Source organism: Andrena cerasifolii, chromosome 3 (genome assembly GCF_050908995.1).
Source record: "Andrena cerasifolii isolate SP2316 chromosome 3, iyAndCera1_principal, whole genome shotgun sequence".
NCBI classification, from domain to species: Eukaryota; Metazoa; Arthropoda; class Insecta; order Hymenoptera; family Andrenidae; genus Andrena; species Andrena cerasifolii.
Genome location: NC_135120.1, coordinates 7,749,163 through 7,764,119, shown reverse-complemented (window position 1 = coordinate 7,764,119; position 14,957 = coordinate 7,749,163). Strand labels below are relative to the sequence as shown.

At 46.5% G+C, this 14,957-nt stretch overlaps 1 protein-coding gene across 4 annotated transcripts in view; it reads left to right on the top strand.

Annotated features, from left to right (window-relative positions):
- The window catches only part of Kug (FAT atypical cadherin kugelei), a 508,387-nt gene extending 494,967 nt beyond the window's left edge, over nt 1-13,420 (top strand). For all 4 annotated transcript variants that reach the window (XM_076808466.1, XM_076808465.1, XM_076808464.1 and 1 more), the window contains 9 exons: nt 41-1,093; nt 1,181-1,824; nt 2,295-3,692; nt 3,811-3,948; nt 5,477-8,179; nt 8,414-8,747; nt 9,194-9,334; nt 9,579-9,725; nt 10,089-13,420. In XM_076808466.1, the coding sequence (XP_076664581.1) occupies nt 41-1,093; nt 1,181-1,824; nt 2,295-3,692; nt 3,811-3,948; nt 5,477-8,179; nt 8,414-8,747; nt 9,194-9,334; nt 9,579-9,725; nt 10,089-10,639 (7,109 nt within the window). In that variant the 3' untranslated portion in view covers nt 10,640-13,420. The remainder of the gene's footprint in view (nt 1-40; nt 1,094-1,180; nt 1,825-2,294; nt 3,693-3,810; nt 3,949-5,476; nt 8,180-8,413; nt 8,748-9,193; nt 9,335-9,578; nt 9,726-10,088) is intronic.
- The last annotated feature ends 1,537 nt before the right edge of the window (nt 13,421-14,957 follow it).

The window sequence follows — 14,957 nt, the reverse complement described above, 5'->3', positions numbered from 1 at the left end:
GTTACCAACGAATATTGTAAGCAGAATTTTTGCGACGCAGGTATAAATCAGCAAGTACGTTACGCGATACAAAACGACACGGAGAACAGCACGGACCTGTTCCACATCGACCCCGAGGAAGGTATAGTGTTCCTGAAGAGATCGCTGGATCACGAGGCGCACGAGTCGCATCACTTCACGGTGATCGCGATCGATCGGGGCGTACCGAGCCTCTCCAGCACCGCTCACGTGTGGGTCACCGTCATCGACATGAACGACAACCCGCCCAAGTTCGAGCAGCCGTCCTACACGTGCTCCCTGTCCGAGCACGCGGAACGGGGTCAGTTCGTGACGGTGGTGTCCGCCAGCGATCCAGATTACGTCGACGAGAAGCTCACCTACACCATCGTGGGTGGTAACGAGCAGCAGACGTACAACATAGACCAGTCCACCGGCATCATATCCCTCATCAACATGCAGAACTTCGGCGAGAAGAAGTTGAGCATGCTGAACGTCTCTGTCACCGACAACGTCTACACGAGCTTCACCCGCGTCAAGATCGAGATCCTGCCCGCCAACAGGCACAATCCGAAGTTCCCCAATCCCGTGGTCGAGGTGACGGTGCTGGAGAACCAGCTGCCCGGCAGGCTGGTGACCAGCGTGATCGCCAGCGACGAGGATTTCGGTGAATACGGCACGGTGGTGTACACCATTGCCTCCGACTTCATGAAGGAGATCTTCGACATCAACAGGCTGACGGGCGAGATCGTGACGAGGAAGAAGCTGGATCGCGAGGAGCAGAAGCTGTACGAGCTGCCTGTGATGGCTACCGACGGGGGAGGCAGATCCGGCTTCGTGATGGTCAGGGTGAAGGTTGGCGACGAAAACGACAACACGCCTGTTTTCCTATTGAGGGAGTACAAGGCGAGTATACACGGGAATCTCAGTCTGAACACACCGTTCTTGAAAGTGAAGGCTCAGGACGCTGACGAGGACGATGCTGCGAGGATTGTTTACTCGATATACGAGCTTCAGACTTCCGAGGCGAAGGCGTTGTTTGGCATCAACCCTGACACTGGCGCGCTGTTCCTGCAGAAAAGCGCCATGCCCTGGGGTAAGTCTTGGAAGCCATCTTCATTAACGTATGTATCAATGTTTTCTGAATATCCAACAACTTATCGTCTATTAAAATGTGTTCCAGAAAATCAATTGTTCGAGCTTTTCATCCGTGCAGAGGACAAAGGCGCGAGGACGCATCACGCGGACGTGCCACTCAACGTTTACATAATGGGTCCGCAAGACATCCCTCCCCTCTTTGAGCGGAAAGAGGACAAGTTCTTCATATCCGAGGCATCTCCAATCGGCACGCCGATAACAAGACTGCGAACCGTCACCAACAGCACAGTGACTTACAGAATAGTTTCCGGGGACGAGGATTCGCCGCTCTTCACGATAGACTCCCACGGTCAGGTGACCCTGACTAAAACCCTGGATCGAGAATTGAAAGATAGCCATCTGATCGGAGTTCTCGCCGAGACAGACTCCAGCCCTCCGCTAACTGCACTCGCCGAGATATCCCTGCAAGTGTTGGACGAGAACGATCACGCGCCAAAGTTCGAAAGTAACCCGTACAGTATCAGTCTCGCGGAGAATATCGAGGAAGGGACGTCGATTTTGAAGATCATCGCACACGACGACGATCTAGGAAGCAACAGGGAGGTTCGCTACTCCTTTGGCTCCGACATAGGCGACCTGGCGAACGTGTTCACGGTGGATGCTTACACCGGGTGGATATCGACGTTGGTACAGCTCGACAAGGAGAAGCAGCCAGAGTACAAGTTCCAGGTCAGTGGAGTATCAGGTTTTGAATCTGTAAACATACAGCTGGGCCTCGCCTTTTGCACTCTACTTCTAGTTTTACATATACCTACTTTATAATCTCTAACTATTATAAATCGGAACTGGGGGTAAAACAGTTGTAAGAAAAAACTCGCGGACACAAGTCTCTGAGAACCAAAATCCTTTATTCCTTTTCGCCAGACGTGCACACGTGCCTCCTCTTTTACGTTCTCCTCGACGCTCTCCTCCTCGACCCTTGCGCCCTCTCGTCCCCCATACAGTTATCCGACGCTCACGCCATCTCATTCCTCACACTAACTCTGCTATTTTTCTATGTTTTGTTTTCTTATGTGTATTTGTTTTATTACCTTCTGGTTATTTTCGTGATATCTACTGGCGCAATGAAGAATTATTATTATATTTGCCACCGAGTTTCGAGACAGTTTGTCAATGAATATCGCTGTTTGTTTCGTCAGGTGGTGGCCACGGACAACGGCAACCCAAAACACTTCGCGAGGACCTCCGTGCACGTGAAGCTGAAGGACTACAACGACAACGCTCCAGCGTTCGTAGATGATCGTTACGACGCAGCGGTGAACGAGGACGCTCTGCCAGGAACAGTAGTAGTGAAACTGGTCACCGTCGATAAGGATTCGGATGTTAACACGCCGATAGAATTCTACATAACGTCCGGTGACCCGAGATCCCAGTTCCAGATCAGGTCTACCGGCGAGGTTTACGTGGCCAAGGCCCTGGATCGAGAGACGATCGATCGTTACGAGCTCGAGATCGTCGGCACCGACGGTAAATACGTCTTCAAGACCCGAGTGACGGTACAGATCCTGGACGTGAACGACAATCCGCCATACTGCCTGAGGTACCGTTACAGGGAGGTCCTCTCCGAGGGATCTCACCCTGGCAATTACGTGCTGACCGTACTGGCCACCGATTACGACGACGAGCCGAACGCCAAGCTGCGTTTCTATCTAACGGGCGACAGTAATGACAAATTCTCTCTGGACAAGGAGACCGGTGTCCTGAAGACGGTCGGTCAACTGGACCGCGAGACCCAAGCGAAGTACTCGCTCACGGCCCACGTGCAGGACAGGGACAAGCCGTCATGGGAGTGCTCCTCCCAGCTGGAAATCCTGATCTCCGATCTGAACGATAACGCCCCGAAATTCACCATGAAGACCTACAGCGCTACCCTGCCGGAAGACGTGGAGGTGGGCACTCTGGTGACCAAGGTGCACGCCACGGACGATGACATCGGCATTAATCGCAAGATCAGATACGAGTTCATCGACTCTGCCGATGGCCACTTCCTCATTGCCGCGGATAGTGGTATCGTTACCCTTGGCAAGCCACTGGACAGAGAGACCAAGGCGATGTACAACGTGACTATACAGGCGCTGGACCAAGGCACGCCTCAGCTGATGAGCGTGACGTCGCTGATCGTCAACGTGCAGGACATCAACGACAACCCACCCGAGTTCGCCTCCAAGGTCTACTTCTCCAAGGTGCCCGAGATATACGCGGTTGGCACAGAAGTGGCTAGAGTCCTAGCGACGTCTAAGGATACCGGAGTGAATGCCGATGTCTACTACTCGATCGTCGGCGGAAACGAGCATAAGAAGTTCCAGATCGACACGAGGACGGGAGTCATCACGATCGCGGAGCAATTGGACTACGAACGCGCGCGTGATTATTTCCTGACCATTCAGGCCGTGGATGGCGGCATCCCGCCGCTGAGCAATCACGCCACGGTAAATATTACCGTGATCGACAGCAACGATAACGCGCCCATCTTCAGCGAAGTTTCGTACAGGGCTTCTGTGAGGGAGGATGCGAAGGTTGGAGAGAAAGTCACGCAGGTGAGCAACGTTTTAACTGTTTTGTTTGAGGTTCCTGTGGCAGTGACGTGCAAAACTTACAATTATACATCCCCAAGCACAGTGTCGTGTATATTTTATTTCGTCTTTGGCGCTTCAGGTATTCGCAAACGATCTGGACAGCGAAGAAAACGGAAACGTGACGTACTACGTAGAACGGGGCGACAGGCAGAAGCAATTCTGGATTGACCAGAAGACGGGGCAAATCACCGTTGCTGCTCCCCTGGATCGAGAAGAAGTGAGTATTAGGGTGGCTCTTATTTATTCTGGGTGAAATTTTTTTCAAGATTTTTTCGCGGCACCTCCCAGAATAGTTCCAAACAAAAAAAATCTGTGTAAAATTTGAACCCGATCGGATAATGAGAAACGGTGCCTCTGAGCCCTTGAACATTTAAATAATTATTTAAAAGCTCACGATTTTCTATAATATCGTCCAAGTTATTGTTTAAATTAAAAAATATGTCAAACAAAAGTTATACATCCGGACAAAGAGCATCGTTTATGTTCTATTACTTTTTCTTGCGCGACAAATGGTTTTCGAAAAAAATCCCTAAAACTGAAGAAAAAAAATATTTTAATTTTTCAAATTTTGAAAGTTTAAATCCTTCTCGAACACTTTTTATTTTCGAGGGCTATTTTTTAAACATTTAAGGAGGGGGGCATGTACCGAGATATGCCAAAACGATAAAAAAAAATTTATGCTTTCAGTGTTTGATATGTCATGAATGTTTCCTGAAAATTAGGGACCGAAATTCGCCAAAATATCGAAGCTACAGACATTAGAAGTGAAGTATGGTCATTGCTGACAGAGACGTAACGCCATTATTAACTTTTGGGGTTGAAAATAAATAATACACATTTCTTTTAGTTTTCATAAATAAGAAATGTTCGAGACACACTTAAATTTTCAAAATATAAAAAAAAAATCGGACATGAAATCTTGCACGTTTTAGGCAATAAAAAAGAAACTATGAATCAAATAAAATAATCGCACTGTCAAAAAGCTGAGTAATAGTGTATCATACACTATGCAAAATTTGAAGTATATTGGTTGAATATTTTTGGAATAATCGTCGATAACATGTTTGAAAATCATAATTTCGAGAAAAATGCATTTGAATACCTCACTTCTGATGTCTATATCTTCGATATTTTTGCGAATTTCGGTCCCACATTTTCAGGAACCATTCATGACATATCAAACACTGAAAATATGGAAAAATAAAATTTGTTATCTTTTTGGCAAATCTCGGAATATGCGCCCCTTTAAATATTTAAAAAATAGACCTCGAAAATAAAAATTACAATTTCTTTTTTCACCTTCATAAATAAAAAGTTTTTCGAGAACAATTTCAACTTTCAAAATTTGAAAAATAATTTTTTTTTTAATTTTTCGGACTTTTTTCAAAAACCGTTTGTCGTACGATAAAAAGTAATAGAACATAAAAGATGCTCCTCACCTGGATCTACAACTGTGGTTTGACATATTTTTTAATGTAATGATTAACTTGGAGGATATTATATAAAATCGACTTTGTGAGCTGTTAAATAATTATTTAAATGTTCAAGAGCCCAGGGACACCTTTTCCCATTACACGATCGGGTTTAAACTTTACACAGATTTTTTTTTTATTATTTGGAACTATTCTGAGGGGTGCCACGAAGAAAATTCAAAGGTCGAAAATAGAATCCACCCACTAGAGTATAAATATCAAAGTCGCGTAACGAGGAATATAATTCTAATGCAATTGCGCTTTGTGTGCCAGGTCTCCAATTACGTATTGGAGGTGCACGCGCGGGACAGCGGTATACCGATGCTCTCCAGCTTCGTGATGGTGAACATCGAGATCCTAGACGCGAATGACAATCCACCTCTGTTCTCCCTCTCGAATTACACCGCGGTGGTGCAAGAGGACAAGCCCCTGGGCCACACCGTGCTGCAGTTCGTAGTCAACGACGCGGATATCGAGCCGAACGCCGATCCGTACACCTTCGACTTCCGGTCCGGGAACGAAGGCGACGCGTTCCGATTGGAGCAAGATGGCACGCTGCGGACCGCGACCAAGTTCAACAGTAGGGTGAAAGACAAATACGTGCTGCACATACGCGTCTTTGACAACGGAAGCCCGCCGCTCTACTCGGACGCGTGGGTGGTGATCAAAGTGATCGAGGAGTCGCAGTACCCACCGGTTATCACGCCCTTGGAGGTCGTCATTAACTCGTACATGGACGAGTACCCTGGCGGTATTATTGGAAAAGTTCACGCGACCGATCAGGACCAGTACGACACGCTGCTGTACAGCTTAATGCCCTCGTCCCCTATACCAAACGATCTCTTCCAAGTGGACAAGGTAGACGGCACACTGGTGGCCCTTCCGCGACTCGATGTCGGCGAGTACAGGGTGAACGTGAGCGTGACGGATGGAAAGTATCATTCCCACTCCATCGTGAAAGTTAACGTCGACCTTGTAACAGAAATGATGCTCGAGAACTCTGTGATCGTTCGGTTCAGAGAGGTCAGTCCGGAAGACTTCATCCTGAGCCACCGTAAGGGATTCGTCAGGACCGTGCGCAACGCGATGAACTGTAGATTAAAGGATATCGTGATTATCAGCGTCCAGCCATCAACGGACGAGGCGAATGTGATAAAATCACGCGCGATCCGCCAGGCTGTCCACAACGACTTGGACCTTCTGTTCGCTGTGAAGAAGAGTGGAACTGCTTTGGGATCGTCGGGCTTCTATGCATCTGAGAGTATACGCGAGGCTCTGAATCAGCACATAGAAGAGCTCGAGGAGTCGACGAAGCTGGTAGTCGAGGAGATCGTGAGGTTCAAGTGCAACAAGGGCTACTGCGTTTACGGGGAGTGCCAAGACAAGATCATTCTGGATTTCACACAGATAACACCTGTAGCCACGGATGTGATGAGCTTCGTGTCGTCCAAACACAAGCACAAGATGGAGTGCAGCTGCAAGGAGGGCTACGCAGGTAATCATTGCGAGATGGTCGTCAACGAATGCGCCAGGGATCCCTGCCCTCTCTTCAAGGTCTGCGTACCCGACTCTTCCGTTCAGGGCTACTCCTGCCAGTGTCCAGAAGGCTTCGCTGGTCAGACCTGCGACATAGACATCTCCAAGTGCCACGACGAGTCCTGTTACATCCCACGGAACCCGATATCCTTCAGCGGGAAGAGTTACGCTCGCTACAGGATCGACAAGGCCCTCATCAGGCAGACCATCGAGGATCGTCTCAGTCTATCTCTGAGGATCAGAACGGTACAGCTAACTGGAAACTTGATGTACGCAGCTGGCAAAGTGGACTACAACATCCTAGAGGTCGTCAACGGAGTCGTGCAGTACAAGTTCGATCTGGGAAGCGGGGAGGGTTTGGTTCGCGTGAGCAGCGTGTACGTGAGCGACGGGCAGTGGCACGAGATTCAACTGGAGCGAGAGAGCAACAGCGCTAGGTTAACTGTGGACGGAAAACACGTGGCCCATGGTTCAGCACCTGGCATTAACGACATCCTGAACCTTCAATCGGACGATCTCTACTTGGGCGCGGAAGTTAGACAACACCCCTCGATTCTGGGCTTCGAGGACGTTCAGAGGGGCTTCATAGGGTGCATGGATGACGTGAGGCTCGCCAGAGTGTCCGTGCCTCTACACATGAGCGGTGCCAGCAGCGTGGCTGTCCTGAAACGGTTTGCCAACGTCGAGTTCAGCTGCGACGCCACTACCGTTCTCGTGCCACCTGGGATCTGCGGGTCTCAGCCTTGTCAGAACGGTGGCACGTGCAAGGACTCCGGTGGTGACACTTACGAATGCCAGTGTCACACCAGGTTCACTGGTCTGGCTTGCGAAATAGACACCGATCCCTGCGCATCATCGCCCTGCCTCTACGGAGGGCGCTGCAAAATTCTACCAGAAGGAGGCGACTACGCCTGCGAATGCGTCGGGCCGAATCTCAGCGGGAAGCGCTGCGATTTCGGCAGATACTGCATCCCCAATCCGTGCATCCACAGTGGCGTGTGCGAAGAGGGCAACAACGGTCCTATTTGCAAATGCCAGGGCTTCACGGGCGAGCGTTGCGAGACGGACGTGAACGAGTGCGACGCCAATCCCTGCACCAACGGAGGCACCTGCGTCAACGAGATCGGCACCTACAGATGCATCTGCCCTCCGAACATGACCGGCCTGAACTGTGGGAACCCGGCGTACTCCACGCCGATCATATCGAGCCATTTCAACATCACGTGGGAGCAGCTGATGTGGATCGGTGTCGCGGTGGTGTTGAACGTGTTCCTAATCATCATATTCATTACGTTCCGTAGGATCAGGATGAAGCGCACGCGAGCGCGGGCGAACAACATCAACAACGAGACGAGGAAACAGATCGTCCTGAACTCGGCCAGGCCCCACGAGCACGAATTCAAGCGCAGCTCGAAGCTGAGCAACCTGGAAGTAATACAGGTATTACCCGTGCACATCATTCTCTACTATTGTCAGCACTGAAAACGAGCGCATGCTTCGGAGGATTCCGTCGATCCTCGTACGCCAATGGTAGACGATTAGTATGTCTTTTCTTTTTCATGCCGTTTTTTGTCTTCGTTTGCGATCATCAGCCAGTATCCCCGAAACCCCCCTTTCCGTTTGAGAGTGACGCGTGCGTTGAGTTTAAGGATTTCGTGTGATTCTTTTTTGCAGAGAGAACCTCCCCAATGCCCTCCCAGACCCGCCTCCTACACCCCCAGCTCGAACAACGAGCCAGCCGCGTACGGTAACTCGGCGGCGGTGGCCCTAAATAATCTGGACACCCTGCGCAGCTACGGTAGCGCCGGGGACGAGCTGGAGAACTTCCCGCCAGATTATTTGCGAAACCTAAATCGCAGCACTCCCGTACCCCCTCCGTCCTTGACCCTCGCTAACCCCGTCGGCGGAAACGCGACAGGCAGCGACACGGATAGCCTCCATAAGCCGAGCTGGCAAGAGCAGATGCAGCTGGCTTCCTTCATCACGGACACGACCAAGATCAAGAATGGTGAGTAGTATGCGTTGCTGGTTCCTCTCCCCCCTCTCGGGCTCATCGTAGCTTTTTAACTTTTGTTTTCGCTTGCCGCATGCATTCGTGGGTGGAACTTAGTTTCCTCTTTCACCGTTCAACCGGTCGCTCAGCAGTTTGGGTACTTGCGCTAATAAAACAGATAGCATTGAATGATTTGAGAAGTCTGCTCCTAAATATTGAACCCTAAATTGTTAGCTAAACTTCTGAGCGATAGCGTACATCCTCCACCACCCCTTCCTTCTTCCTCTTCTCTCTTTTAACCTCTCTTACAATTAGATTTCTCTTCACTCGACCGTCTCCTTCTTCTTCTTGTAATACTTCCCCTTCCTCTTCTTAATACGAATGTCCAGAAGAGTATGCTGACTTGGGCGTGTAGCGAATTTTGAATTAACACTGGTGTATCGTATTGTGTGCGCTAACAGACCTGAAACGAGCGAGCCCAGTGGTACCAGAGCTGACCACTGGAGGACTTCTACTAAATTCTTCTCGACGCGTGCCTCATGGAGGTGGGACCTCCGTTGCCTCCATGACGTCCATCGAGGATGATCCTCGTATTGTCGGTGGTAAGTGGAGTAATTAGAGCCGTAATGCCTGAACGAGTTACGATAGGTATTCTTCTTCCTCTTTGTTTTACTATTTTTTTTTTGTTGGGGTCGCTTCGCTTCACGCTATCCCTATCTCTCGGCCAGTCTCTTTTTATTCGAATCCCTTCACGGTACACCGCTTCTATCCTCTGCTGAGTATCGCGGCGTCAGATCGTCGCATGTAGCGTGTCGGAGTACAGTTGTTGTCTTGCAATGCTTTTAGGGTATCACTGGGACTGTTCAGACTGGGTCAGGCCAAGTCAAAACCCCTTGCCTAACATCACGGAGGTACCTGGAAGCGAAGTACCAGACTCGTCCAGCTTCCACAGCAATGAGAGTAACGAGTCGAACACTCATCAGTTACCGTCAGGTGAGTAGGCGGATGCATGCGACATACCATTGCTTTCACCTATCACTCGCACCACGAGCACTGTCCAGTTCTAGTAGCATTGGTTCATCTTGGCTAGTCTTTCTTCAAGTCTTACTCTTCGTAGCGTAAAGGAGTGTGGGTAATAACATTAACTGGTGATGGGATCAAGTGCGTCGCAAATAGTACCAATCACGAGTACACATTGAACTTGAACCTAGAACAAGTATCAGTGCTCTGCCTGTCGTAGAACGAAACACTTGTTTTGTAAATGGTGGCGTAGGCTCCAGCAGGTCTAAGTTAATTGTAGGAGACGGGAGTACGGAGTGTGTTGAAGTCGTAACGCGTGATTCGGTATGCTTGCAGTGCACGGCTCTGTAGATCCAGCGAGGGACATCGAAACGTTGAACGAAGACCAGGAATCAGAGTATGTCGGGGACTCGGAATGCGGGACCGAATTCTCGGAGCAGTATCACTGCGCGGAGACGCAACGGTTGAACCCCCTCGACAGCGGCGGCGAGGGAGAGTACAAATACAAAGGTTCCGAAAGCTACCTCCGCCATCCGAACTCCTATCTGCCGCACTACAACATCCACACGGACACGGAGAACGAGACGAACCCGTTAAATGGCCGTCTCAGTACGCTAGAATCGGACGAGGAGGAAGACGACGTAGTGCCTTATGGTTTCCCGAGCAGCCGTCGGAACCGATGCCACAAGGGGGACGAAGCAGACGAGATCGGTTCGGTGATCACCACCCTCGAGGAGAGGAACTCGTTATTAGGCGGCGCCACCAGCAACAGCGACTTATCCACTAACTTATGCGAGATCGACGACTCCGAGTACGAGATCGCCGATCAGAAGAGCAACGGCCGCCTGTGGTTGTCGGGGAACGGTATCACGCAGACCTCGGTGTGACAAATAGTGGTGTCACCGTTCGAGGGCAGACAGAACGTGATCGTCGTGCTTGTTCTGTGCTTCTCGAGTAAGACAGAGTGCGAATGCTTTGTGAATACGTGAACCGTTTTGTACATACATATTATCGGCATAGTTAGAGAAAGGAAGAGAGTGTACAGAGGCAGCTATGAGATAAGGAGCTGGTACGAGCTGAAGGTAAACAATTCACGTACTGACAATGAGCCAGCGGTGTACGCTCGCTGCCGTGCGGCTGCATCGCGCCTCAAATCTCCTATGTAGGTAGAGCTTAGGTACTAACGTACTTAATTCCGCGATCCTCCACGAAATTGTATCGGGCGGCAAACATGAGATAGAACGTACACTTGTTCGGGGAGCAATTCTTCTTTTGCATTCGTTTTTTTTTTTTTCTTTGCGTTGGACGATTCACGGGGAGCGCAGCAGATCACGGATACTTTTAACCATTGGTACGAAATGAGTGCATTCTGTTCGAATACGAATTTATTTAACACGTACGTTTCGACGGTTTTTATACTCTGTGGACCATTATGTTTCTCGTAAGTTTTCTTATCATTGCGAAACGTAAATCTTTCTTATTCTACCAAAGGGGATGAGGTTTAGAGAAAAAGAATATATATATATATATATATGTATACATGTATATGTATATTATGGCAACTATGCGCAACTATTACAAGTAAGGAGTTATCTTGATTAAGGGTAAAATTCGTTACTTGGGAAGAAGTAAATTTAATCACGACCGCGTCGTCAGACCAATGACTATTATTTAATGACCTATCGTTTAAACTTAAATGTTATCCGCAACTATAATTCCAGTGCAAAAGAAAAAAATGGTACATAGGTACATTTATGTATTTTTACTATTTGCTAACCGACTTTATTTTGGTTACGTACGAAACGAACCGACGGACTACTTAATAATGTAAATGTAAGTAAAGCGTAGTCTAGCGAGTAAATGAAAATTGACTCTAGTGAAAAAAAAAATGGAAAAAACAGTGCTCTGCTTCTAGGGCGAATATATGTGCATGTCTGCTGGCGTTTACTGCGGCGAAGCACAATAGTTAAAAAGATATGAAATATTTTTACTGTGATGATAATAATGTTTATACGATGATGAAATACTATGACTTGTATCATAATGATTGTAATATTAACTATTCAACGTTTTATAAAAGGGAAGAAATTATGAGGAAACGGCAGCATTCCTCCTCTACATTGTACGTAAGTTAAGTCAACGTTCCATTCGTTCAACTACTTTATTACGTTTTATTTCTCTCTCTCTCGTTTCTGTTTTACTTTTGAAATCCTTCTTCCATCAGTCACCATCAGTTCGACAGACATAAACCGCATACATGGTGCTACTACTTACATCACGCTTTAACATTTTTATCTACTCTTCGATAAGACTGCTCATCGATGCGAACTATACGCAGCTCATTAATGCTCTTACCATGAATTACTCATAGTTCTCACATGATTATTTTCATCGTAAGAATCTGTCCATGTAACTGTAACGAGACATTTTTTGAACTGCCAACTAATTCTTAATGCCATATAAACAATGCATTTCCCTTGATTAATTTGTGTGATTTAAGCGCGACACACAAAACGATCAAGTAACTGTTATTTCCGTGCCTAATGTGTCTCTTGAACATCGTGTACTCTTCCATGCGAGATACTTTTCGTTAAACAAATACCCGAACGGCAGCTTAATTGGGCGTAGTCCATGCGTTTTTATATTTTTGTTTATCTTATCTTATATATGCGTAGAATTTTCCTTTCAAATTCAAGTTTTTTTTTTTGTATGTTCCTGTTCTGTGTAAAGGACGCTAGCCATCTTACTCTATATTTACTGGGATAAATGAGTAAACCACGTTAATAATAAATGCGAAACAGGGTGACCTTCTTTTGCGTTGACCAAGAGGGAGAAGAAATTGTCCGGTCGTTGTGTAAGTTCGAAACAGCTGTGCCTCCTCGTCTCTGAAATTTCAGTGCAACACTTGCAACGGATACAATTGAACTTAGATAATTTATTCTATATTAGAATGAAATAAGAATATTGTACAGTTTTAACTTAAATAAATTGTATCGAGAACGAAGATCAGCGACGCAATGAAAGTTTCAGTTCGCGTCGAAGCACAGCGAATCCTTAACTGTTAAGATTAGTTTTATTTTTTACGATTTGATAACGAGGATATATTGGTTGAAGACTGTAAAAGCGATAGGACCGACACGTTCGTCCCATTCATAAATATTGTTTGTAAAAATAAAAGGAAAGAGAACGCGCAATATTTTGTAGAGCTTCTGATCGATTAGCAATATTAAGTTCTAATTGCAACGTTCTCGTATGTAGTATTTAATATGATTTAGTGCGATTACACAGTCTAAGCAATTGGAATTGATCGAAGGAAACATAATATTTCATTTCTGTACGTTTACGTTGTTACTTTCCGATCTACTTATTATCGACTTCCTTTTGTACTTGGTTATTACTTACAAACTAATGAATAGTTCCATTTACTTCTCACTTTATCGTAAACTTGCCATAATTGTACAATTGCGAAGAAGTAGAGAATCAGACCCAGGAAAAAGGAGAAATGTGGGTACAACTTCCAAATTGACCGTTAACACTTAGCCCTGCTAATAGGATACATATCGATATCATGAAATCTTTCAAACAGTGAGGAACTTGACTTGTTATAATTATAAGGCTATAATTAATTTGTACAAGATCAACCTATTGTAATAAAGAAAACAATCTTGCCTAAATATTGTCTTATATTTCTTCCAAAGCACCTCAACCACCTTCCATTTCTTCTCGTATTTCAGTCAATTCCAGACTTATGACACACAGTAGCCTACCAGGATGCCCCTCCTATTCCCGCACTCCTTCCGCCTCCTCCTTCACGGACAATACTACCTCCGCGAAGGAGGATATGACGGTCCAATCCCCCTGACTCCTCAGCTTACGCTGGACTAAGACAGGCATGCCGAGGTCATGTCCTACGTGAGACTTGAGAACCCGGCGCTCCGCGTCTCACTCCGGGCAATCTTCCATTGTAGTCCAACACATACTGGAAGATGCCATTATAATGAATTTTAATTCTGATCGCTAGTGGCGTTGTGATCGCTTTTTTGGTCTGAGTCGACAACGTTGCATGCGACGTCAAAATGATAATATATCACAGACGAGGTATAGGATAGACCTATCAACCAATGTATTTTTGTGTCACCGGTTTGGGGGGTCCTAGGACCTCCTTACCATTTTAGTGTCGCATGCAACGTTACCGGTGAAGTCGCGAAACAGACTGTAATCACAGACGAGGTATAGATTCTATACCTCGTCTGTGGTGATAATATTAATCCACATAAGATAAATGGTAACATTTATTCACAAAAGATAAATGGTCAGACGTATCCACCAAAGATAAATAAAAAGATTTATCCAGCAAAGACAAATAAAAAAATTTATTCGCCAACGACAAAAAAAAGATTTATTCGCCAAAGATAAATAAAAAGATTTATCCATACACGACTTTTACACAGTTTTTATTCTATTCCTGCAACATTCAAACACAATTCATCTGCCACATCACAGACTACACTCCACATTTCACACCTCACAAAACAACTTTACACATCACAAATCACACTTCATGTCTGCTAGAACTGCATCATGGTTGCAAACCAAAATTAGGTTCCTCGCGAACACGCAAAAAAAAATTCGACCTCGTAACTTCTCTTGCACAGAGAAGTGCGGAAATGGTACACACGGCTCAAACGATTGTGGCCGATCGAGATTCGATTGTGGGATAGCTTACCATGGTTGGCCTTTTTTCGTCGTTAACATTCTACAGTATTTCATGAATATGGTTTTGGGCAATGCCAAGCCACAGGTTCCCGTCTAGAACTCTTCTATTTCATGAGTTAACAACTTTCCTGTTGTTAACTTGAAATAACGGATAGTAGAAATCTACTATGAAATAAATGCGTATTTTTTTGCCTTACAGATTTCTACTAAAAATGAGCGTCTTATTTACATTTTAATCTATGAAGACTGCTACAAATAAAATACAAGAATTTACTCATCTCAGTAATCAGGTTTTCTAACCCCCTACTATCCCTACGAATACATAACATTCGTTTCCATTCTATTGATTATTACTCTACTTTCCCGCCCCTGATAACCATGTGTCTCCAGTGTGACATCAGATTGGTAGCAGAGTCTGGCTCTGGCATGAGAGCGCAGAGTCTGTCGTCAGAACCGTAGCAGACGGCAGAATCTGCTGTGGATCTGACA